The following is a 25,797-nucleotide window of genomic DNA, read 5'->3' on the forward strand; positions in this document are numbered from 1 at the left end:
GGCTGTCGTATTTCTTCTCTGTTTTTGAGCTCCGCTCTGAGTCTCTGCAGGGTGTGCTGAGCCCAGCCCCCGGGAGCTTCAGACGCTCCCTGCGCCGAAAAATCTGCCAAATTCCGCCTGCTTGATCCGCAGCTGCTCACCTCGGCTCACTGTTCGCCGCTCCCCTCTGGAGCCTGGTGGGCTATTGAGTGTGTTGGTCTGGTGCTGTCCGGTGAATTCGCCGCTGCCGCCGGCAGTATGGCACTGCTGCAGCGTCCTCGGGCATGAGGCCAGCATATCTCCTCTCTGGCTCTAAGCTCCATTCTCGGTGCTTTTTTTTTTTTTTTAATGATGATGATGGTACTGAGGATTGAATCCAGAGGCATTCTACTTTTTAATCAGCACTTTTTTTTTTTATCTTTTTTTTGTTTTGTTTTGTTTTGTTTTGTTTTTGCCGGTCTGGGAATGGAACCCAGGGGCATTCGACTTCCAAGCCACACCCCCTGCCCTATTTTTTATTCTTTATTTTGAAACAGGGTCTCACTGAGTTGCAGAGGGCCTCACTAAGTAGCGGAGGCTGGCTGTGAACCGCGATCCTCCGGTCTCAGCCTCCCGAGTGCTGGGATTACAAGCGTGGCCACCACAGCCGGCTTTCATCTGTTTTTGAAACAGGGTCTCAGCAGGTTGCTGCATCTCACTAAATTGCTGAGGCTGAGAACCTACAATCTCCAGTCTGAACTACTGGGATTACAGACGAGGCTACCACATCTGGCTCGAGCAAGCCCTTTGTAGTTTTTATTTTGGGACAGGGTCTCTAAATTGCCCAGGCTATCCTCTAATCTACCATCCTCCTGCCTCAGCCTCCCAAGTTGCAGGGATAACAGATTGGCACTATGACATCCGTCTTTGTGTGTGTGTGTGTGTGTGTGGTACTGGGGATGGAACAGGGGCATTCTACCAATGAGTTACACCCCCAGCCCTATTTTTTACTCTTTTATTTTGAGACAGGCTCTCATTGAGTTGCAAAGGGCCTCAATAAGTAGCTGAGGCTAGCCGCAAACCTGCAATCCTCCTGTCCCAGCCTCCCGAATGCTGGGATGACAAAGCGTGCGCCCCCACCTCAGGGGTCCCCTGTATTTTAATGGTGTAAATGCAGGGTCTCCAGGAATCAACCCGATCAACAGGATCCCAAGGATTGTAGGTACCCGAACAGACTTCCTTCATACCACTCTTTGTCTGAACTCTGCCTGCCAGAGGAATTTAAGGGTTTTGTTTTGTTTTTTGGTGCTGGAGATTAAACCCAGGGACATTCTACCTCTGAGCTTCCCTTCCCCTCCCTCTCCCAGCCCCATTTTATTTGATCTCTATAAATTGCTGAGGCTGTCCTGGAACTCGCCATCCTCCCAAGAACACTTTTTTATTCTTTTTATTTTGAAACAGGCTCTGAGTTGCACAGGGCCTCACTAAGGAGCTGAGGCCGGCCACACACCAGCCATCCTCCCGTCTCAGCATCCCAAGGACTAGGATTACAGGCGTGCGCCATGGCTCCCAGTTTCCAAGGGGCTGAAATCTTCCGCAGGATGGAGAACTCCCTGGGCACGAGGAGCGCTTCATCTGCCCGCGACCGACGGGGGCGATGACGGGCGAGCCCGGCGCGGAGGCCAGGCTGCGGGCTCGGGCGCTGCCCAGCGGGCGGAACTCTCCCCGCCGGGCGGAAAGTGTCCCGGAACCACAGGGGCGGGGTCGCGGAGCCGGTCGGGCGGTCCGGCCGCGCCCTCCTTCCCCGCCCCCGCCAATCCGGGCGCCGGGCCGCCGGCTCCGCCCCGCCCACCCTGGCGCAGGCGGCGCAGGCGCGCAGGGAACGCACTTGCTCTCTCGGCAGCGAGGGCGCCGCGGCGCGGAGCGAGGACGCCGGGGCCATGCTGAGCAGCCGCGCCGCGCGCATGCGCACGCTCGGGGCCCCGCGCGGCCCGCGGCGCCCGCTCGGAGCGCAGAGGGTGAGTGCGTGGGGCGGGCGGGGGTCCCACGGCGCGCGGCGTCCCCCAGCCCCGGGAGCCGGCGCCCTGCAGTGTTTAGCGGAGCCTCGGCCAACCCAGAATGAAAACTGACGCCCGGCCGGGCGTGGAGGCCGGTAACCCCAAAGGCTGGGAGGCTGAGGCTGAGGCTGGAGGATCGCAGGGTGGAGGACAGCCTTAGTTTAGTGAGGCTGTCAGCCACTTGGCGAGACTTGTTTCCAAATAAAAAATAGGATAGGGCTGGCGTGGCCCAGAGATAGAATGCCCCTGGGTTCAATCCCTAGCACCACCAAAAAATAAATAAATAAATAAATAACAGTAATTATAATTAAAATGAAAGCTAGCCAGGCGTGGTGGTGCACGCTTGGGAGGCTGAGACAGGAGGATTGCAGGTTCGTGGACAGCTTCAGCTATTTAGGCCCTTCGCAATTCAGCGAGACCCTGTTTCAAAATAAAGAAAAAAAAAATTAGGGCTGGGAGCCGGGTGTGGTGGCTCATGCTTGTAATCCCAGCACTTGGGAGGCTGAGACAGGAGGATCGCGCAGTTTCGAAGCCAGCCTCAGCTACTTAGTGAGGCTCTCAGCAGCTTAGTGAGACCCTGTTTCCAAATAAAGTATAAAATAGGGCTGGGATATAGCCCGGAGGTAGAAAGCCCCTGGGTTCCATTCCCCCCCCCCCAGTACCACCAAAAAATAAATAGGGCTGAGGGTGTACCTAGGTTCCACCCCCAGTACTGATAAAATAAAATAAAATAAAAGCTAACGTTAGCAGTCCTCACAGGGATTCAGGAATCCATCAGTCCCACTGTTCAAACCATAAGAAGCCTTATTCGAAGGCAACTGAGTGGGCAGAGAAGGAAGAGTGCACCCATTTTACTTAAGAAGAGTTAGGAGAGGTCGCCAGGAAGGCCCGACTCAGCGCTGGCTTGAGCCTGTGTGCTCTGCCTCAGTTACAGAACCTCGTGGGCAGCAGGTTTAATTTGGAGAGTATCGGAGAGTTTTATTTCTGAGAGTGACAACCAGCTAGGGAAGGGGCGGAAGCCTTCTGGCTGTGGAATAATCGCGGACACCCTCCCTAAAGCCACTGTCCTCATCCTTAAAAGTTCTTAGAAGGTAAAATGAAGCAATTCAAGGAAAGGGTTTAATGCAGTGCCTGGAATGTAGGAGGCTGAGACAGGAAAATCACAAGTTCTCAGCCATTAAATAAATACTGCCTGGTTTTTGTTGGTGGTGTTGTTGTTTGTTTGGTACTGGGGTAGAACCCATGGCGCATTCTAGATCTGAGCTCCACCCCCTGCCCTATTTTTTATTCTTTATTTTGAAACAGGGTCTCACTGAGTTGCAGAGGGCCTCACTAAGTAGCTGAGGCAGTCCACGAACCATGATCCTCCCGGGCTCAGCCTCCCGAATGCTGGGATTATAAGCGTGCGCCACCATGCCTGGCTCTGCCTGTTTTTTTGTTGTTTTTTTTTTCTTTTTTTAATCTGTTTCATTGATGTATTTTAAATTAGTTAAGCTCAACAGTTTCCAAGCATTATTGGCCACTGAGACATCTAGAGATGAATAAGACATAATCCTTTCTTTCAAAAATTCTCCCCCCAGCCAGGCGTGGTGGCACACGCTTGTAATCCCCGCGCTTGGGAGGCTGAGACAGGAGGATCGCACAGGTTCGAAGCCAGCCTCAGCCACTTAGTGAGGCTCTCAGCAACTTAGTGAGACCCTGTTTCCAAATAAAATATTTTTAAAAGGGTCTGGGAGTATAGCCCGGAGGTAGAAAGCCTCTGGGTTCCAGCCCCGGTACCACCAAAAAAAAAAAAAAAAATTCTCTCTCTAGTCTGGGAGAAGGAGGGTATAATGCAAAAATCATATACCTTTGTATGGCTGGTACTTTGGAAGCTGAACCTTGAGGATCAGAGGTTCAAGGCCAGCCCCGGCAACTTAGTGAGACCCTATTTCAAAATAAAAAATAAGAGCCGGGCGTGGTGGCACACGCTTGTAATCCTAGCATTCAGGAGGCTGAGACCGGAGGATTGCAATTTGCAGACAGCCTCAGCTACTTAGTGAGGCCCTTTGCAACTCAGCGAGACCCTGTTTCAAAATAAAGAATAAAAAAAATAGGGCAGGGGGTATAGCTCGGAGGTACAATGCCCCTGGGCTCCATCCCCAGACCTGCAATAAATAAATAAATAAGGTTGTAACTCAATGGTAAAACGCCTCTGTGTTCAGTTCCCAGCACCAAAGAAAAGCTGGGGACTGAATATAGCTTGGATGTAGAATGCCTCGGAATTCAGTCCCCAGTAACCCCTCAAAAAATAAAATATCCCCCTATGGCATCTGCTAAAGAATAGAGTACAGATTGTTCATTAATCATGTACCGTCTTGCAACGTGCAAACCTTACAGCCACAAAGATGAATCAATTTCTTTAATTATACGTGGTGCTTTGTAATCTGTGTTGAGAATATTTCAATGTGAGTATTACAGGCTTTATAAGTCATCCGTCTTTCTGTTCAGTAACTTAAAAGGAGACACATAAAAAAGTCAAAACTTTTCATGTAAGTCCTACTTTTATGAATGTGTAACCAAACTCAAGGATGAGGATGCCCTTTCTTCTGTTTAGGACAAGCGAGGGTAATGATTATCCATCTCGTTTAATCTTTGCTTTGAATTTCACAAGTGCATTGACTTCAAGTGCTTCTGAGTTCTCAGAAGCTGACACTTTTGTACTTTTATTTCCCACAACATGATAGTGGCCACGTAGAGTAACACACTCAGCCGGGCATGGTGGCTCACACTTATAATCCCAGGATTTATAATCCCAGGACGGGGGAGGCTGAGACAGGAAAATCACAAGTTCTCAGCCGGCCTCAGCTACTTAGTGAGGCCCTCCACAATCGGTGAGACTCTGTTTCAAAATAAAGAATAAAAAATCGGGCTGAGGGTGCAGCTCAGAGGTAGAATATTCCTGGGTTAAACTCCTAGTGTCACTAAAAAAAAGTAAAGTAATTTAAAAAAAAATGAAAAGAGCCAGGCGTGGTGGCACACACACACTTGTAATCTCAGTACTTAGGAGGTTGAAAGAGGAGGATCACAGGTTTGCAGCCAGCCTCAGCTACTTAGTGAGGCCCTCTGCAATTGGTGGGACCTTGTTTCAAATTAAAAAATTAAAAAGGGCTGAGAGTATAGCTCAGATTATGTCCCTGGGATCAATCCCCCTTACAACACAAGAAAAATAAATAGTAGAGTAACAAACTCAACTGGACTTGAATTGGGAATAATAAAAGACCAATGAAATGTTTCATTTAGAGTGCCAAAAGACTGGAAAAAATTTAAGTGTCCAAATTAAATGGCTACGTAGATTATAGCATGTGAGTTTAAAGGACTCTTTTTCTGCCATTCAGTAGCACAGCCATTCAGTCTCTAATAACACACACACACACACACACACACACACACACACACACACACACACACGGTTTATAAAGGGGAGAAACTGGAGCCAGGTGTGGTAGCACAGGCTTGTAATGCCAGTACTTTGGAGGCTGAGACAGGAGGATCGCAGGTTTGCGGCAGCCAGCCTCAGCAAGTAGTGAGACTCTCAGCAATCTCGTGAGACCCTGTTTCAAAATAAAAACAAATTAGCAGCCAGGTATGGCGGCCCACGCTTGTAATTCCAGCACTTGGGAGGCTGAGACAGGAGGATCGCAGGTTCACGGCCAGCTTCAACTATTTAGTGAGACCCTCTGCAACTTAGTGAGAACCTGTTTCAAAATAAAGAATAAAAAATAGGGCTGGGGGTGTAGCTAGGAGGTAGAATGCCCCTGGGTTCCATCCCCAGACCCGCAAAAAAAAAAAAAGAGAGAGAGAGATAGAGAGGTAACAGAATATGGTGACTTTTTGCATAAGCATAAGGTGAGAGAAAAGGAGAAATGTCAGAACTAATGGCAAGTTTCTGCATTGTGAAACAGAGGGGATAATGAGCCAGTTACCACGGGGAAAAAAACGGGAAAGAAAGACTGGGGAAGAGTGCCAGGCTGGCCTCAGCCTTGCATCCCTTAACCTGGCTCTACTTTCGTTTTTGTTTGTTTGTTTGTTTGTTTGTTTTGTTTTGTTTTGTTGTCCACTTCTAGGGATGGAACCCAGGGGCATTCTACCTCCAAGCTACACCGACAGTTCTTTTGTGTGTGTGTGTGTGGTGCTGGGGGTGGAACCCAGGGGCTTTTCTACCTCTGGGCTATACTCCCAGACCTGTTTTATACTTTATTTCAAAACAGGGTCTCACTAAGTTGCTGAGGCTGGCTTCGAACCTGCACCATCCTCCTGTCTCAGCCTCTGAAGTAGAAGTACTGGGATTACAAGCGTGCACCACCACACCTGGCTTTTTATATTTTATTTTGAAACAGGGTCTCACTAAGTAGTGGAGGGCCTCACTAAGTAGCTGAGGCTGGCTTTGAACCTGCGATCCTCCTGTTCAGCCTCGCAAATCCTGGGATGACAAGCGTGCGCCACCACGGCCGGCCTGGCTCTACCTTCTGCTTCTATTAAATCAATGTTTTAAGCTCCTCTTTTTGAATGAGAACATTCAGGCCTTGTCTTTCTGTGCCTTTCCCAGGTTTTTAAAGCCCTATTTTGTATTCTTTATTTGGAAACAAGGTCTGACTGAGTTGCAGAGGCCTCACTAAGTAGCTGAGGCTGTCCGCAAACCGTGAGCCTCCAGTCTCAGCCTCCCAAATGCTGGGATGACAAGCGTGCGCCTCCACGCCCGGCTATCTGTTCCCTGTCTTAAACTCCCATTTCTTCCTAGGAGGTTGGACCAAGTGATCCCTGAAATAACCCTTTTGTTGTGAAAGTGGGAAAAGTCTTAAGAAGTGAGAGACGACATTCCACAACAGGACACACCTCCTATTCCTCTTCTTTTTCTTTTTTAGAGGCCATTTTCTTCTGAGGAAGTCGTTCAGAAGGACTATGCTCTTCCCAACCCCAGCTGGAGCAAGGACCTAAGATGCCTCTTCGACCAGTTCATGAAGAAATGTGAAGATGGCTCGTGGCAGCGTTTGTCTTCATACAGGCAATACTCTCGTCAGAGAATTCAGGAGTTCCAAACCCTTACTGGTAGGAGCAGCTACTTTGCTATCAGTAACCCATTTGAACATCAAATATAAAACCAAGCACAGATTGAAGCACTAATTATTGCTTGAAAAGATATATTGTCCGGGGGGTTTCTACAGTCCCCAGATTTTTTTTTTTTTTTTTTTTTTTTTTTGTGGTACTGGGGATGGAACCCAGGGGCATTCTACCTCTGAGTTACACCCCTCAGCCCGATTTTTATTCTTTATTTTGAAACAGGGTCTCAATGAGTTGCAAAGGGCCTCACTAAGTAGCTGAGGCTGTCCATAAAACACTATCCTCCTGTCTCAGCCTCCCGAATGCTGGGACTGCAAGTATACACTACCATACCCAGCCCTTTTTATTTATTTATTTTTTTATTTTGAAACAAGGCCTAGCTAAATTGCTGGGATTGCCCTCCAACCTGCAATCCTCCTTTCTCAGCCTCCCAAGTACTGAGATTACAGGCGTGGTCCACCATACCAGGGGCAGTTTATCTCTGAGCTAGACCTCCAGCCCTGTTTCATTTTTTCCTTTGAAACAGTCTCACTAAGTTGCAGGGATCTTGATAAGTTCTGAGGCTGGCTGCAAACCTGTGATCCTCCTTTCTCAGTCTCCCAAGTACTGGGATTACAGGTATGCACTACCGCACCTGGCTTTCATAAACTTTTTAAAAGTAGTTTTAAATTTACAGAAAAATGAGCAAGCCGGGCATGGTGTTGCACGCTTGTCATCCCAGCATCCGGGAGGCTGAGACCGGAGGATCGCGGTTCACAGCCAGCCTACGCTACTTAGTGAGGCCCTCTGCAACTCAGCGAGACCCTGTTTCAAAATAAAGAATAAAAAATAGGGCAGGGGGTGTAGCTTGGAGGTCGAATGCCCCTGAGATTACATCCCCAGACCCACCAAAAAACAGAAAGGAAGGGAGGGAGGGAGGGAGGAGACGGGCATAGTGGCGCACACTTGTAACCCCAGTACTTGGGTTCGAAGCCAACCGTAGCTACTTAGACTCTCAGCAGCTTGGTGATACCCTTTTTCCAAATAAAATGTAAAATAGGTCTGGGAGCATACACCGAGGGTAGAAAGCCCCTGGGTTCCATCCCCAGAACCACAAAAAAAAAAAAAGAAAGAAAGAAAGAAAAAGAAAAATGAGCAGAAAGTACACGGCTCTCATGTGCCCCCACACCCCTTCCTGTCTCCGTTTTTTCCTACTGTTAACACCTTTCATTACTGTGGTATGTTTGTTACCATTCACAAGCCAATAGTGATGCATTATTATTAACCAAAGTCTATAGTTCATGTTACAAGTACACCCTGTGTTGTATTTTCTTTTTTTTATTATTATTATTATTATTTTTATTTTTATTTATTTATTTATTTTTTTTTGGTGGTACTGGGGTTCCTGGAAGCCCTTCTACCTCGGGGCTACACTCCCAGACCTATTTTTACATTTTCATTTTGGAAACGGGGTCTCTTAAGCCAGAGAGACTGGCTTCGAACCTGCGCGCGATCCTCCTGTCTCCGCCTCCCAAGCGCGGGGATTACAAGCGTGCGCCACCACGCCCGGCTTTAATTTATTTTTTATTTTTTTAGTACTGGGGATGGAACCCAGGGGCATTCTCTGAGCTACACCCCTAGTCCTATTTTTTTCTTCTTTATTTTGAAACAGGGTCTCACTGAGTTGTGGAGGGCCTCACTAAGTAGCTGAGGCTGTCCATAAACTGCAATCCTGTCTCAGCCTCCCGAATGCTGCGATTACAAGCGTGCGCCACCCTGTCCGGCTTCACCCTGTGTTGTATTTTCTGTGGGTTTTGACAAGTATATGATGACACCTGTCACTGTAACATCCTAGAGAATTCTTTCACTGCCCGAAAACTCTCATTCTCCACGTGTTGACCCCTCATCCCCTCCCTTCCGGCAGGATCCTCAGGAGGGGGCTGCACCTCCCGTACTTCTTCCCGCCCCCCTTGAGAGTCCCCAGCTTCCTCGTCATACAGCTGTGTGCTGAACGCCTGCCTGTGGCCGCCCCGTGCTGTGCCGGGGATGTGGATGCAGAAAACACGGGTGCTCCCGGCCCAGCCCTCTCCTTCCTAGCCACTGCCGCTGAAGAGAAGGCGGGGGGCTCCCTCCGGTGTTTTGAGATGGAGGAAAGGTTGGAAACCACCATCTAGGTCGGCCTTTTTTCTGTCTTCTCTTGCTGTCTGCATTAACCCTTCCAGCCAGTCGTCTGGGTTGAACTTGAGGATCCTGGGGACAAAGGGCTCCTTCCATTTTGGACAGCTGTGTTAGTTCATGAGCTCTTCTTTCCCCTCTGTGGCGCTCGTCTCTCTGTGACTCCACCCGCTCACTGCATCCCGCCCTCTGGGATGGTGCACAATCGGTGTGAGCCTTTCACCTCATGCCGCTGTGCGTGGGAGTCGAGGCGCGCCTGCCTCCCTGCCCCACCGGTCTCGTCTGCTCTCCCTTGTGCTCTGGCCAGGCACTTCTCCCAGAAGGCATTCGGCCTCCTCGCTTTTCTGGTTGCTCTCCAAGGCCACACCGGCTGCAGTCCGTCGGAGGCTTAGCATACACTTCTCAGAACAAACGTAGAGCAAAAGCCACGTCGCCCACTAGCCAGCGCCTGCCTTACGCGTGGGCCATTTGTCTCCCACCCTTTTTGCACCTATGTGACTGAAGAACTTTATTCACAAACACACACCCCTGCTTCAGTCTTCATTTGGGGTCAACCTGTAAAGACCTTGAGCTTGTGTTTGTGGTACACGAAATGTACACACACAGCAAACAGATACTGTGTATTGGCTGTCCGCACAGGATGTACCCACGCAGCAAGCAGATGTTGGATGTTGGTGTACGCACAGGATGTGCGCACGCAGAGAATCTGCTGTGCCTCCGTTGCAGCTTTCACAGATATTTCTGAGTGACTCATTATTTTTTATTCATCTGAACAGATCTTTAGGCAGTTTGGAGATGGTGACTTTTTTTTTTTTTTTTTTTTTTTTTTTTTTTTTTTTTTTTTTTGGTACTGGAGGTTGAACCCAGGGACACTCTAGCTCCAAGCCACACCACCAGCCTTTTTCATTTGAAACAGAGTCCGTCAGGTGCTGAGGCTGGCCTTCTCAACCCGAGAGCCTCCTTAGCTGGCCTCAGGTTGGCCCGCATGTTGCCTGACAGTCCTTCATTTTATTTTGTTTATTTATTTGGTACTAGAGATTGAATCTGGGGCATTCTGTCTCAACTACACCTTCAGCCTCATTCATTTATTTTTGTGGCACTCTTTTTTTTTTTTTTTTTTTTTTTGGTGGTGGTGGTACTGGGGTTCCTGGAAGCCCTTCTACCTCCTGGCTACACTCCCAGACCTATTTTATATTTTTTATTTGGAAACGGTCTCTTAAGGCAGCATGGCTGGCTTCGAACCTGCACGACCCTCCTGTCCCCGCCTCCCAAGCGCGGGAATTACAAGCGTGCGCGGCACTTTTAAGTTACACCCCTAACCATTTTTTATTTTTCATTTGGAAACAAGGTCCCACTAAATCGCCGAGGGTCTTGTTGCTGAGGCTGGCCTGGAACCTGAAATCCTTTTGTTTCTGCCTCCCAAGTACGATGGTACTTAAGGGAACCCAGGGGCTGCTACCTCTTAGCTACACCCCAGCTCTTTTTTTTTTTCTCTCTTGCAACAGGGTCTCAGTAGGTTGATGAGCGCCTCACTACTTGCTGAGTCTGTCCTCGAAGTTGAGGTCCTCCTGTCTCAGCCCAAGTACTGAGTTCACAGGCGTGGGCTACCGCGCCCGGCCCAGCCTCCGCCCGGTGTCAGAGTGAGTCAGACCTCAGACCTGGCCGTGTTACTCCTCTGCCATCTTCAGTATTTTCCCATCTCAGACGTTATTATGACCACAAAGCCTCTGGGAGTCTTGTTCAAGTGAACGCTGGGCTTCAGTAGGTTGGGGCAGAGCCTGGGGCTCACTCGCTCTGTCTGTCTGTCTGTCTGTCTGTCTGTCTCTCTCTCTCTCTCTCTCTCTCCCCCTTTTTTTTTTTTTTTTTTTTTTGTGGTACTAGAAATGGAACCCAGGGGCATTCTACCTCCGTGCTATACCCCCAGCCCTATTTTTTATTCTTTATTTTGAAACAGGTCTCACTGAGTTGCAGAGGGCCTCACTAAGTAGCTGAGGCTATCCTCGAACCGCGATCCTCCTGTCTCAGCCTCGCAAATGCTGGGATGACAAGCGTGCCCACCACGCCCGGCTGGGGCTCTCTTTTCTAACAAGCTTATTTCACTCATTTTCCTTAAATTCCTCGAGCACACTTACTCCAAGCAGAACTTCGGTCTGCACCTCCCCGTTTTTGTCCAGGTCACTGTTGCCTTCCCGATTGCCCTGGGCGGGCTGAGCGCCGGCCGTGTCCCCTGAGTGCGCCTGTGATTCGGCCTCCGGGTCGGCCCCGTCCTGCCCCCCTCGTTGGTGTTTTAGCAGTGCGGTGCAGGCCCCGGTGCTTGGTGTCCTGACCTCTCTCCCACCTGTGTCTCCCCGCCTCTTCCTGTCCCCGCGTCCCTGTGTCCCCGCCTCTTCCTGTCCCCGCGTCCCCTGCAGACCAAGCCGTCAAAGAGCAAGAGCAGGCGCAGCTCTTCATCAGAAGCTTCGAGGAAGGCCTGGGCTTTGAATACGCCATGTTCTGTAACGATGCCGAGAAGAAGGTGCTTTGCCTCCTCCAAGGAGGCCCTCACCTGCAAGGAGCGCCCGGGTAAGCGTGAGGGCTCGCAAGGCGGGCCTCGGACATCTTTCTCCTGGTGTCCGCATGTGTCCAGGTACTACAAAGAAAGAATGAAAATGACCAGGTCAGCCTGGCACAGTGCACATGCTTGGAATCCCAGTACTCAGGAGGCTGAGACAGGAGGATCGCAGAGTGAAGGCCAGCCTCTGCAACTCAGTGAGGCCCTCCACAACTCAGAGAGACTCTGTTTCAAAAGATTTTTTAAAAGCCAGGCATGTAATCCCTTGTATTGGGAGGTTGAGACAGGAGGATCGCAGGTTCAAGGCCAGCCTCAGCAACCTAGTGAGACTTTCATCAACTTAGCAAACAGAGAAGACTCTGTTTCAAAGTGAAAATAATAGGGCTAGGGATGTAGATCGGAGGTAGAATGTCCCTGAGATATTGGGATGGAATGTCCTTTGGTTCAATCCCAGTACTAAAAATTTAATTAATTAATTAATTAAATAGAATAAAAAATAGGGTTGGGTGTGCAGCTCAGAGGCGAATGCCCCGGGTTCATTCCTCAGCACCCAAAAGAAAAGTAAAAGTAGATGTGACGTGGAAAGATATTTATGCGATATTAGTAAAAGAACATATGTGTATGTTAATTTTTTTCTTGAACCTATTTTAATAAATTTCTAATAATTATAAATTAAATAAAAATACGTAATAAGTAAATTAAATACTTAAATATGTTAAATGGCTTTTATTTCAATTAAATATGTTTAAAACATTTTTATGTTTATTCTACTTCAAGTAGTAAAACCTATGAAGCACTGTGTTTTACTGTACAGTGATAAAACACTCTGCAGTACAGAATAATTTTGTGTATCGTACTTGGGATGGCTCCCAGGGGCATTCCACCTTCGAGCTATACCCCCGGCCCTACTTTTTTTTATTCCTTATTTTGAAACAGGGCCTCACTAAGTTGTGGAGGGCCTCGCTAAATACCTGAGGCTGGCCGAGAACCTGCGATCCTCCTGTCTCGGCCTCCTGAGTACTGGGATTATAAGCGTGCGCCACCAGGCCTGGCAAAGTTTTTGTTTTGAAGCAGCGCCTGGCTAGGTTGCCAAGAGTCTTACTGCATTGCTGAGACTCGTCTCCAACCTGTGGTCCTCCTGTCGCAGCCTCCCAAGAACTGGGATTACAGGTGTGCACCACCACGCCCCGCTTTAAGTTTTTATAATAATAGCAGGGCGTGGTGGTGAACACCTGTACTTGGGAGGCTGAAGCTTGAGGATCACAAGTTTGAGGCCAGGACATTTTTTGAGACCTTGTCTCAAAAAATAAAAAATAATGCTGGGGTCAGGAATGGTGGTACACACCTTGATCCCAATACTGCAAGGCTGAAACAGGAGGATCACAGATTTGAGGCCAGCCTCAGCAACTTAGCAAGACCCTGTTTCCAAAAATAAAAATAAAATAGGGCTAGGGGTAAAAAGCAGTGGTAGAATGCCTCTGGATTCAGTCCCTAGTACTGCAGAATTTCCTAAAAATTATTTTTGTATGTATGGTACTGGGGATAGAAATCAGGGGCCTTCTGCCTCCATGCCACATCCCCAGCTCCTGTTTTATTTTTAATTTGGAAAATGGTCTCACTAGGCTGACGAGAGCCTCACTACTTGCTGAGGGCTGTCCTCAAACTGGTGATCCTCCTGACTCAGCCTCCCAAGTACTGGGATTACCAGTGTGCACCACCACACTCAGCTCATTTTTTTTGTGTGTGTGTGGGGGGGGGGGGTACTGGGGTTCCTGGAAACCCTTCTACTTCCGGGCTACACTCCCAGAATTTTTTTTGAAACAGGGTCTCTTAAGCCAGCACAGCTGGCTTTGAGCCTGCATGATTCTCCTGTTTCCACCTCCCAAGCGCGGGGACTACAAGCGTGCGCCACCATGCCTGGCCTAAGTTTTTAAACAAGGAATATGTATGATTTTTTTTTTTTTTTTTTTTACTAAAAGAATATATATATATATATATATATATATATATATATATATATATATTTTTTTTTTTTTTTTTTTTTTTTTTTTGCGATACTGGGGATGGAATCCGAGGACATTTTACATCCAAGCTGCACCCCAGCCCTATTTTTTATTCTTTATTTGGAAGCAGAGTTACACAGGGCCTCGCTAAGTAGCTGAGGCTCTCGTGAACTCTGACCCTCCTGTCTCAGCCTCCCGAATGCTGGGATTACAGGTGTGTATGACCACACCTGGCAGAAACATAAACTTTTAGAGTTACATTTTGCCTTTGTGCACGCTGGGTTGTGATCACTCCTCAGTTCCTGTCGTATAAGAGTGCGTGGGCCTACACTGTTAAAGTGTGAACAAGATCAGTTGGGTGCGTGGATGTTACTGGACGTCGAATCCGCTGCACATGGACCAGGTGGGGCCCCCGAGGACTTGTGCAGACGCTTGGTAATCCTTCCCACTCGAGAGGCCTGCTTCCTGAACGTGTGAGCCTCACGCTCTGCCATCCTCATTAGGTTCCTTCATGGAGGTGCCATCGCGGCCATCGTGGATGCCACCACCGGGATGTGCGTGTTCAGACATGCGGGTGCCATCATGACTGCCAATCTCAACATCAACTTCAGGAGGTAGCGCGATCGCTCTTACTCCCCCTCAGGCCTACGTCACGGCCCTCCCAGACACTGGCAAGCCCTGCCATGCCCACTAGAAAACAGTATTTGTTTAGTATTTATTTATTTATTTATTTATTTATTTATTTATTTATTTATTTATTTGTGGTACTGGGGGTGGAGCCCAGGGGCTTTTCTACCTCCGAGCTATACTCCCAGACCTATTTTGTATTTTATTTGGAAACGGTCCCACTAAGTTGCCGAGAGCCTAAGTAGCTGAGGCTGGCTTCGAACCTGTGCGATCCTCCTGTCTCAGCCTCCCAAGCGCGGGGATTGCAAGCATGCGCCACCACGCCCAGCTAAATGTCAATAAACTCAAAAAATATTACAGGCACCTTGACATGATGGCATGCACTTGTAATCTCAGTTCTTGGGAAGTTGAGACAGGAGGATCATAGTTGGAGGCCAGCCTCAGCAACTTAGTGAGACCCTATTTCAAAACAAAAAATAAAATAGGGCTGGAGGTATATCTTGGCGGTAGAATTCTCCTGGGTACCACAAAACAAAAACAAAAATCTCATAGGATAAGAGATTCCTTAGAGGAATCTATAGGCATCCTTATGGGAATGTCTGACCACACTGATTTAGAAGTCCAAACCAAGAATTTTTAAAAACCTATTGTGCAAGCTGGGCATGGTGGTGCTTGGTGGTGCATGCTTGTAATTCCCGTGCTTGGGAGGCGGAGACAGGAGGATCATACTAAAAAAGAAAAAAAAAAATCTATTGTGCTAGCTACTTGTATAAGCACTACATCCTCCCCCCTCCCCCCACTGCTAGGAATGGAACCCAGGGGCATTCTACCCCCGAGCTACACCCCAGCCCTATTTTTATTGTTTATTTTGAAACAAGGTCTCACTAAGGAGTTGGGGCTGTCCACGAACCCCGATCCTCCTGTCTCGGCCTCCCAAATGCTGGGATTTACAAGCGTGCGCCACCATGCCCGGCTACAACCCCTACATTTTGTTATCTTAATCCAGTGGACTTGTTTTCTCACACGGTAGTCCTGTATGGCTATCTGGAAGTGAGGGGCTGGCCCCGGAATGCGATTCAGAGACCTGGCTCCTTCCTCACCGTGGCTCCCCTTAAGGCCTCAATGTCTCTGCCTTGCTTAACTATTTTCAGGCTTTCTGATCCTTTACAGATAATTTTGCTACCATATTTTTCTGAAATGTTTTCTATTTTATCTGAGTTTTCAAAGATATCGACATGAAGTTATGCTATTCTCAATTTTTTTTTCATCTCAGCTAAATCAATAGTTTTGTCCTTTGGGGCTACAATTAGTTATACTTTCTCTCTGTCTTCATCTCTCTCTGATCTGTTTTGCCAGAGATTACCAGTCTTTCGAAAGAGCAATCTAAAGCCTTCTTGTGATATATATTTTTCTTATTTATTTATTTATTTCTAGTACTTGGAATTGAACGCAGGGGCATTTTACCCCTGAACTCCACCCCCAGGTCCTTTTTTAAATTTTTTGTTTTCAAACAGTGTTTCCCTAGGTTTCTGAGAGTCTTGCCAAATCGCCGAGGCTGCCCCCAAAGGACAGGGATTTGCGTGTGTGAGAGGATGAGGTGGAGAGGAGATCGTGTCCATCAGAAAGGGAGCGACTGGACAGGCAAGAACACCTGCTGGCCCCAGGGCCTGGGGAAATTGTGAATTGGCCTAAGGAGAGAACAAAACTTAGTTGTTCTTTTTCTTTTACTTTTTTTTTTTTTTTTTTTTTTTTTTGCGGATCTGGAACCCAGGGGCATTTGACCTCTGAGCTACACCCCCAGCCCTATTTTTTATTCTTTATTTTGAAACAGGGTCTCACTGAGTTGCAGAGGGCCTCACTAAGTAGCTGAGGCTGTCCGCGAACCACAATCCTCCTGTCTCCGCCTCCCAAATGCTGGGATGACAAGCGTGCGCCACCACGCCCGGCTCAAAACTGAGTTGTTGTATCAAGAGTTTTAGGAAAAGCTCATAGAAGTATTCAGAGACCAAGAGCGGAGCTGGAAGACCCGGCAGGAAGACACGTGGGACTTCCCATTGCTTCCTCTCCCGTGCGGTTATCCTGAAGTGAGGGCTGCCCACTCTCGGCCACGTGGTGGTGCTGTTGGAGCAGGAGACTCATCTCCGGGCTCTGCCTTCCGTTTATGCCCATTGAAATCTCAGCTGTAAGGCACTAGGGATGGGACCAGGGGCGTTCTCCAAGCTCCACCCTCAGCCCAACTATGTTTTATTTTATTTTGTTTTGTTTTTGCAGTACTGGGGATGAAACCCGGGGGCATTCTCCCTCTGAGCTGCACCCCCAGCCCTATTTTTTTATTCTTTATTTTGAAACCGCGTCTCACTGAGTTGCAGAGGGCCTCACTAAGTAGCTGAGGCTGTCCTTGAGCCTGTGTGACACACCCATCTTAGCCTCTCAAGTAGTACTGGGATTATAGACATGTGCCACCATGACCAACTGAAATCTCACCTTTAAAGAGACACTTTTTTGGGGGGAGGGGGTACTGATAATTGAACCCAGGAACAATCTATCTCTGAGCTACATCCCCAGCTCCTCCCTTTTTTTTTTTTTTTTTTTTTCCAGTCTGGGGATGGAACCCAGGGGCATTCTACCTTTGAGCTACACCCCCAGTCTTATTTTTTTTAATTCTTTATTTTGAAACAAGGTCTCACTGAGTTGCAAAGGACTTCACTAAGTAGCTAAGGCTGGCTGCGAATTGCAGTCCTCCTATCTCAGTCTCCCAAATGCTGGGATTACAAGTGTGCGCCACCATGCCAGTTCTCCGGCCCTTTTTATTTTGTTATTTGGAAATAGGGTCTCACTAAGTTGCTGACAGCGTGTGCTACCATGCCTGGCAAAGAGACTTTTTTTGGGCCAGGCAAGGTAGCGGACACCTATAATCCCAGTACTTAGGAGGCTGAGACAGGAGGACCGCAGGTTCACAGCTAGCCTCAGCAACTTAGATCCTGTCTCAAAATAAAAAATAGAGCCTGGTGTAGTGCCACACACCTGTAATTCCAGGCCTTGGGAGATTGAGACAGGAGGATTACAGGTTCAAGGACAGCCTCAGCAAGTAGTAAGACTTTCATCAACCTAGCAAGATCCTGTTTCAAAACAAAAAAACTTTAAAAATGGGTCTTGGGGTATAGCTCAGAAATAGAATGCTCCTGGGTTCAATCCCCAGTACCAATAAGTAAATAAATAAAAATAGAGCTGGGAGTATGGCTCAGAGGTTGAATGCTCCTGGGTTCAGCCTCTAGTATCAAAACAGAGAGCGATGCCTTTTTCATTGTGGTACAGTATATCCAGGATTCTCAAAAGTGACTGTAGCCACTAGTCAGTCACATGTAGCTGTGTGTGTGTGTGTGTGTGTTTTACTGGGGATTGAATTTAGGGGTATTCCACTTCCAAACTATACTCCCAAACCTTTTTTTTTTTTTGAAGATTTAAAGAAGTTTATTAAAAGATAGAAATACAGAGGATAGGTACAGCTCCACACCAGACTGGCATGGAGGGATGACTCGAATGAGTACACCCTCCCAAACCTTTTTTTTAAACAAGGTTTCACTAAGTTGCTAAGTATCTCACCAAGTTTTGTTTGTTTGTTTGGTGTGTGTGTGTGTGTGTGTGTGTGTGTGTGTGTGGTACTGGGGGTGGAACCCAGAGGCTTTCTACCCCCGGGCTATACGCCCAGACCTATTTTATACTTTATTTGGAAACGGTCTCACTAAGTTGCTGAGAGCCTCACTAAGTAGCTGAGGCTGGCTTCGAACCTGTGCGATCCTCCTGTCTCAGCCTCCCAAGCTCGGGGATTACAAGCGTGCGCCACCACGCCCAACTTCCAAGTTGCTGTTTTTTTAATCGGTGCCTTGTCTCACTAAGTTACTGAGGTTGTCCTCCATCCTGTGATCCTCCTGTCTTAGCCTCCCAAGTACTGTCATTGCAGGTATGTGCCACTGTGCCTAGCTTACATGTAACTCTTAAGTAGAGAGGTTCTGGAGAACGGACATACGATCCGATTCCTTTTCCTTGGTGGGAACGGCCTGCGGGAGAAGGCGGGTGGAGGGGACAGAGTGCCGGGAAGCGTGAGGGCTTGAGGGGGAGGCTGCTCTGAAGTCGCTTCTGGACAGGATTTCGGCTCCCTTCGGAGGAGACCTCCAAGTGGGACTGGCTCTGCCATCCCCACTGGAATCGCTGGTGTTTTCCTGAACCCGGCCCAGAAGGCCCTCGGGGTGCATGCCAGGGAGGCCTGGGAGGAGGTGGCACGTGGCCTGAGGGCCAGGCCGTGGAGCCCTTCGGGAATGTTCTGTCCAGGGCAGCCATGCCGACCCAGGGCAGGCATCACAGATGTCCACCCTGTCACACACCCATCACCTGCCAGCGTCACATAGCTTTGAGAAAAACAGATTTTTTTTTCCCCTCCTACAGACCTATCCGCCTTAATTCTGTGGTTGTGATAAACAGCCAACTTAATAAAGTGGAAGGAAGGAAATACTTTGTTTCCTGTGATATTCGAAGTGCTGACAAGAAAACCTTGCACACAGAGGCCACAGGTGAGAGGCGCCGCGGTCTCTGGGGGCCGAGGGTGCTGGGGTTTATTTTGGTTTAGAACACACACATGCCCAGACATTCTTCCTTCTCTGTCACACATAGAACAAGTTACCGGCGTTCCACATTGCTAATGCAGAGCTATTTGCCGATATCTGTCAAAACCACAAGTTACTTCCAGGATTGATCTCCCGGTGTGCAGACCTGGGAGCGGATCGTCTTGCCTTGCCCGTGGGCTCCCGGGCCGTGCTCGGCAGCATTGCTGGCAAAAACAAAAAACGGCCAACATCACCAGCCCCCCACAGGAGGGTGGTTGAAGAACTACAATCCATCCCTCCCGTGTTGGTGCCGTAAAAAATATTGTGGACTAAACTCCCAGCATTCGGGAGGCTGAGACCTAGAGGATCGCGGTTTGCGGACAGCCTCAGCTACTTACTGAGGCCCTTCACAACTTAGTGAGACCCGGTTTCAAAATAAAGATTAAAATATAGGGCAGGGATATTTAAAAAACACTTTCTGGGCACCTAGAACTGCCTCACATCAAAGTGAGACAAAGTTGACCAAATAAAAATATTTTCAGAATGAAAATATATTCAAGTTAATCCATATACAGATGTTTTGTTTAATATTCCCAAATGGTTCATTCTCCACATTTAAAACTTAATTGTAAATGTTACTGTATGTTCTTTGATTGTGCCTTTGTGATGAGTCGATTGAGAATAGTCTCACAAATGTGAACGCTATCACCACAGCATGAATGTATAATTATATTAAAATTAATAATCTACCAAAAAAATAGGGCAAGGAGTGTAGCTTGGAGGTCAAATGCCCCAGGGTTCCATCCCTAGACCCGCAAAAATAAATAAATAAATAAATAAATAAATAAATAAATAAATAAATAAAGCCTCGTAAGTGGGGGAGGCGAGCAGGCGTCTCTTTGCGGTATAGGTGCTCCCCAGGGCCACACGCGGGACTTCTGTCCTCTGCGCGGGGCGGGGTCTCCGGAGGGAGACTTCACTGTACTTATGCCCTTGTGCCTTTTGTGTGTGTGTTGTGGCAGCAGGAATTGAACCCAGGAGCATTCCACCTCTGAACTGTATCTCTAGCCCTTTTTAATTTTTTTTTATATATATTTTGTCTTGAAACGAGGTCTTGCTAGGTTGCTGAGAGTCTCATTAAGTTGCCGAGGCTGGCCTGCAACCTGCAATCCTTCTGTCTCAGCTCCCAAGTGATGGGGTCATAAGCAAGCATCAACTTTGAAAATACTATGTGAATGGATTAGCAGAAGAGCTAGATACAATTTTTGTGTGTGTGTGTGCTGCTGGAGATTGAAACGAGGGGTATTCTACCTCTGAACTATACCCCCAGCCCTATTTTTTATTCTTCATTTTGAAACAGGGTCTCACTAAGTTGCTGAGGGCCTCACTAAGTAGCTGAGGCTGGCCATAAACCTGTCCTGTCTCAACCTCCTAAGTACTGGGATTACAAGCGTGGGCCATGATGCCTGGCAGCTAAATACAATTTAAGAAGTCCAGTGTAAGGAAGAGAATTCAGTAAGGCATGGTGGCACACGCCTATAATTCTAGTACTTGCGAGGCTAAGACAAGAAGATCACAGATTCCAGGACAAATTCAGCAATATAGCAATACGCTAATCAACCTAGTGAGACCCTGTTTCAAGATAAAAATTAGAAAGGGCTTGCCAGGCGTGGTGGCGCACGCTTGTAATCCCCGTGCTTGGGAGGTGGAGACAGGAGGCTCGCGCAGATTCGAAGCCAGCCTCACTGGCTTAAGAGACCCTGTTTCCAAATAAAAATATAAAATAGGTCTGGGAGTGTAGCCCAGAAGTAGAAGGGCTTCCAAGAACCCCAGTACCACCAAAAAAAAAAAAAAAAAAATTAGAAAGGGCTGGGGAGTAGCTCAGAATACCCCTAGGTTCAAAAAGAATTTGAAATTAGGCATAGCTGGGCATGGTGGTGCACGCTTGTAATCCCAGCACTTGGGAGGCTGAGACAGGATCGCAGTTCACGGACAGCCTCAGCTACTTAGGCCCTCTGCAACTTAGTGAGATCCTGTTTCAAAATAAAGAATAAGCCGGGTATGGTGGCGCACGCTTGTAATCCCCGTGCTTGGGGCTGAGACAGGAGGATCCCGCAGGTTTGAAGCCACCCTCTACTGGCTTAAGAGACCCTGTTTCCAAATAAAATATAAAATAGGTCTGAGAGTATAGCCTCGAGGTAGAAGGCCCCTAGGTTCCATCCCCAGTACCACCCAAAAAAAAAAAAAGCATAAACAATAGGGTGGGGGTATAGCTCGAAGTTAGAATACCCTTGGGTTCCATCCCCAGTACCACAAAAAAAAAAAAAAATTAGGCCTACAAGTGAAGACGTATTTCCAGTGAAAAAAGAAACCACAGTATTATCACTGCTGTCTTAGAGACGCGGCACCAGGACCCTTCCTTCTGAAATCTCCATAGGCAGTTTGCCAGAAGTCTCATGCAGAAATCCTCCTGGCTGCACCGTGCGTGTTTGCGCTCCGTGGGGCCCTGAGGCCTCCGACCTCCGTGCGTGTCAGCCGTGGGCAGCTCGGTAGTGGGCGGCTCCTGTTTGGTTTCTCCTTCTTAGATTAATGGACGTCATATGCTCATGTTCCCATTAATCGTAGTCCTTGAGGTAGGACACGCAGGCCCTGGTGCTGAGATACATCTGGTCCATTTACTAACGGAGTCTTCTTTTTTTTACCTGTACTGGGCATGGAACCCAGGAACGTTCTACCTCCAAGCCACACCCCCTGCTCTATTTTTTATTCTTTATTTTGAAACAGGGATTCAAAGCGTTGCAGAGGGCCTCACTAAGCAGCTGAGGCTGTCCAAGAAACGCAGTCCTCCTGTCTCAGCCTCCCGAATGCTGGGATTACAAGCGTGCGCCACCACGCCCAGCTTACGAATAGAGTTTTCTATACATACATACATTTGTGTGTGTGCTGTGTGTAGTACCAGAGATTGGACCCAGGGCATTCTACCTCTGAGCAATACCCCCAGCCCTGTTTTATTTTTATTTTGAAACAGGGTGTCACCAGGTTGCTGAAAATCTTGCTAAATTGCTGAGGCTGTTTTCAAACCAGCGATCCTCTTGTCTCAGCCTCCCAAGTACTGGGATTACAAGTGTGTGGTACTATACCCAGCTTATAGTTACATTTTTTTTTTTTTTTTTTTTTTTTTTTTTTTTTTAGTACTGGGGATGGAACCCAGGGACATTCTACCTCTGAGCTACACCCCCAGCCTTATTTATTTATTTATTTATTTATTTATTTATTTATTTATTTATGGTACTGGGGTTCCTGGAAGCCCTTCTACCTCCGGGCTACACTCCCAGACCTATTTTTACATTTTTATTTGGAAACAGGGTCTCGTAAGCCAGCGAGGCTGGCTTTGAACCTGTGCAATTCTCCTGTCTCTGCCTCCCAAGCGCGGGGATTACAAGTGTGCGTCACCACGCCCGGCGAGCCTTTTTTTTTTTTTAAGTCTTTTTATTTTTGGAAAAAGGGCCTCAATGAGTTGCAAAAGGCCTCACTAAGTAGCTGAGGCTGTCTGCAAACCGAGATCCTCCTGTCTCCACCTCCTGAATGCTGGGATGACAAGCGTGCGCCACCGTGCCCGCCTGGTGACATGATTTTCGCAGTTGAATGTCCTGGTGTCCCAGCGTGATCTCCATCCTCATCTCCCTGACTACATGCAGGGCTGACTGTCTCTTGATGTGTTCACTGACTCTCTTATCCTCCATTCTGTGAGGTTCCCGTTCCTTTGTTCATCTCCTTTTTCTATTTTTTTATTTCAATACTGATTTACAGAAGTTCTTTATATATCCTGTTAAACTACTAGACTAATACTGTCATTGAATATTGAAGTTGCATGGATCTCCTGGTGTGTAGGTGGTTTTTTTAATTTCCTTTTCAGACATCTTTGTGTTTTATAGGCAGAAATTTCTAATGTTAATGTAGTCACATTTGATTTTTTTCTTGCTGGTTAAAGCTTGTCATATCTTGTTTAAGAACTGTGTTTCCCCCAAGTATCAGCCGTGAGCAGGAACGACGGCTGGAAGGAGCAGGAGGGAGGCGTGAGTCCCTGGAACGCCCTGGCCATCTGTAACTGCGTCCCGGCCGTCGCGCCTGTCTTTCTGTCTCACTGACCCTGTCCATATCTAAGGCTGCCAGACACCCGGTTGTAATTTGCTTCTTTTCATTCTCGGGCTGTCTCTAACAGAAGTGATAAGGAACATGAAATAGCCCATAGTGGAGGACCTGTCCTGGGCTGGGGGCCGTGCACCTCTGTGACAGTCACACATTTCTGTGTGTGTGTGTGCACATGCGGTACAGGGGATGGGACCCAGGGCAGTCTACCTCTGAGCTCCACCCCAGCCCTGTTTTACTTTTTACTTTGAAATGGGCTCACTAGGTTGCTGGAGCCTCACTAAGTTGCTGAGGCTGGCCTTGAATCCGCGGTCCTTCCGGTCCTTCTGTCTTGCCTCCCGAGGGTGGGATCTCAAAGCGAGCTCCACCACCACGCCCAGCTGGAAGTGGATTCTTAGTGAAACTGGGAAGCGAAGGTGAGCAGAGGCAGGCACAAAGGAGCCAAGCCTCTGTGTCCACCTTTCTATCTCCTCGGAGGGGAGGCAGTCGACATGTGATCATCTCCTGTTTTGCTTGTTTAGGCCTGTTTATAAAGCTGGATCCTGAAAAAAGTTTAAAATAAGAGCTTCTGGTGAATCCACACCATTCTGCGGGAGGCAATTGTCCCCTTCCTGCTCCATCACCCACCACTGACCCCGACGAGGGACTCTGCTCACGCCAACCTCCCACAGCAGCCTCCAGCAGCCTCCCGACCTCCCACAGCAGCCTCCACAGCAGCCTCCCGACCTCCCACAGCAGCCTCCACAGCAGCCTCCCGACCTCCCACAGCAGCCTCCAGACCTCCCACAGCCTTCTAATCTCTGCACAGAGCTCACTCCCACCTGCTAGACTGCTCAGCAGAAGCGCTCCGTGTGGCTCCAGCAGTCTCCGTTCTCTCCTTAAGATAAAGCTGCATAAACCACTGTAGACTGGAGGAAAAAACTGTATTGAAACGTTCACTGCAAACCTGGAAATGCTAGAAAACCAGCCAAAGGAATAGATACACGGGCCGCGCGGGGCGTATGCGTGCCGGGGTTACAAAGCACATTCAAGCCGGACGGGATGCTGCGAGGATCACAGGCTGGAGGACAGCCTCGGCAATGTGGTGAGGCTCTCAGCAGCCCTGCCTCAAAACGAAAAGGAAAGTGGGCTGGGGCGTCGTCCAGAGGTGGGATGCCCTGGGTGGCAGCTCCATTAACTGAGCAGACAAGTCCTTTTGGCAGAGTGGGACACAGCTAGTGTTACAGGAATGGGTACCTTGTATCTTTATGTCTGCTGTCCAGGACTCTGAGGATTAAACTAAACTACTGTGCCTTGTTTTTCTTTTTCTTTTTGGTGCTAGGGATGGAACCCAGGGGCATTCTACCTCTGAGCTACACCCCCAGCCCAGCCTTTTTTTTTTTTTTGGTGGTACTGGGGCTGGAACCCAGAGGCTTTCTACCTCCGCGCTACACTCCCAGACCTATTTTATACTTTCTTTGGAAACAAGGTCTCACTAAGTTGCTGAGGCTGGCTTCGAACCTGCGCCATCCTCCTGTCTCAGCCTCCCAAGCGCGGGGATTACAAGCGTGCGCCACCACGCCCGGCTTATCCTGCAACCCTCCTGTCTCAGCCTCACAAGTACAGGAATTACAAGCGTGCGCCACCACGCTGGCTTATTTTTTATTTATTATTTATTTTCATGGTACTGAGGATGGAACCTAGGGGCTTTCTATCTCTAGGCTACACCACTAGATTTATTTTATTTTTATTTGGAAACCGATTCTTATACGTTGCTGAATGCCTCACTAAGTAGCTGAGGCTGGCTTCGAACCTGCGATCCTCCCGTCTCAGCCTCCAAGTGCTGTAATTACAAGCCTGTACCACCACACCTGGCTAAATTTTTTTTTTTTGAAGCAGTCTCATTAAGTTGCTGAGGGTCTTGCTGAGTTTCCAAGGCTAGCCTTGAGCCTGCGCTCCTCCTTTGTCAGCCTCCCAAGTACTAAGATTATTGGCATGTCCCATCATGCTCTGCTCCACTGTGCTATTTTCTTTTCTGGTCCTAGGGTTGGAACTCGGGGGCATTCTGCCTCCAAGCTGTACCCCAGTCCTATTTTATCCTTTATTTTGAAACAGAGCCTCACTAAGTAGCTGAGGCTGTCTGTGAACCACAATCCTCCTGTCTCAGCCTCCCAAGTACTGGGATTACAAGAGTTTGCCACCACGCCCGTCTTCCACTGTACCTTTTTTTGTTTTGTTTTGTTTTTGCGGGTCTGGGGATAGAACCCAGAGGTATTTGAACTCCGAGCTACACCCCCGCCCTATTTTTTATTCTTTATTTTGAAATAGGGTCTCACTGAGTTGTGGAGGGCCTCAGTAAGTAGCTGAGGCTGTCCGCGAACCGTGATCCTCCAATCTCAGCCTCCCAAATGCTGGGATTACAAGCGTGAGCCACCATACCCGGCTCCACCATACTTTTTTTTTTTTTTTTTTTTTTTTTTGGTGGTGGTGGTACTGGGAACGGAGCCCAGGGGCCTTCTACTTTCGGGCTACACTCCCAGACCTATTTTATATTTTATTTGGAAGAAGGGTCTCTTAAACCAACTGAGGATGACTTTGAACCTGCGAGATCCTCCTGT

The 25,797-nt window shown here is 48.1% G+C and overlaps 1 protein-coding gene across 1 annotated transcript; it reads left to right on the forward strand.

Annotated features, from left to right (window-relative positions):
• Positions 1 to 1,898: 1,898 nt before the first annotated feature.
• THEM4 (thioesterase superfamily member 4) lies at positions 1,899 to 23,762 on the forward strand (the record flags this gene model as incomplete). Its single annotated transcript, XM_080691598.1, has 6 exons — positions 1,899 to 1,976; positions 6,920 to 7,070; positions 11,687 to 11,831; positions 14,327 to 14,437; positions 18,894 to 19,018; positions 23,722 to 23,762. 6 exons carry the CDS (start codon positions 1,899 to 1,901, stop codon positions 23,760 to 23,762), a joined length of 651 nt encoding a protein of 216 aa, XP_080547724.1.
• Positions 23,763 to 25,797: the final 2,035 nt, after the last annotated feature.

Source organism: Muscardinus avellanarius (assembly GCF_963383645.1).
Source record: "Muscardinus avellanarius genome assembly, chromosome: 3".
NCBI lineage: Eukaryota > Metazoa > Chordata > Mammalia > Rodentia > Gliridae > Muscardinus > Muscardinus avellanarius.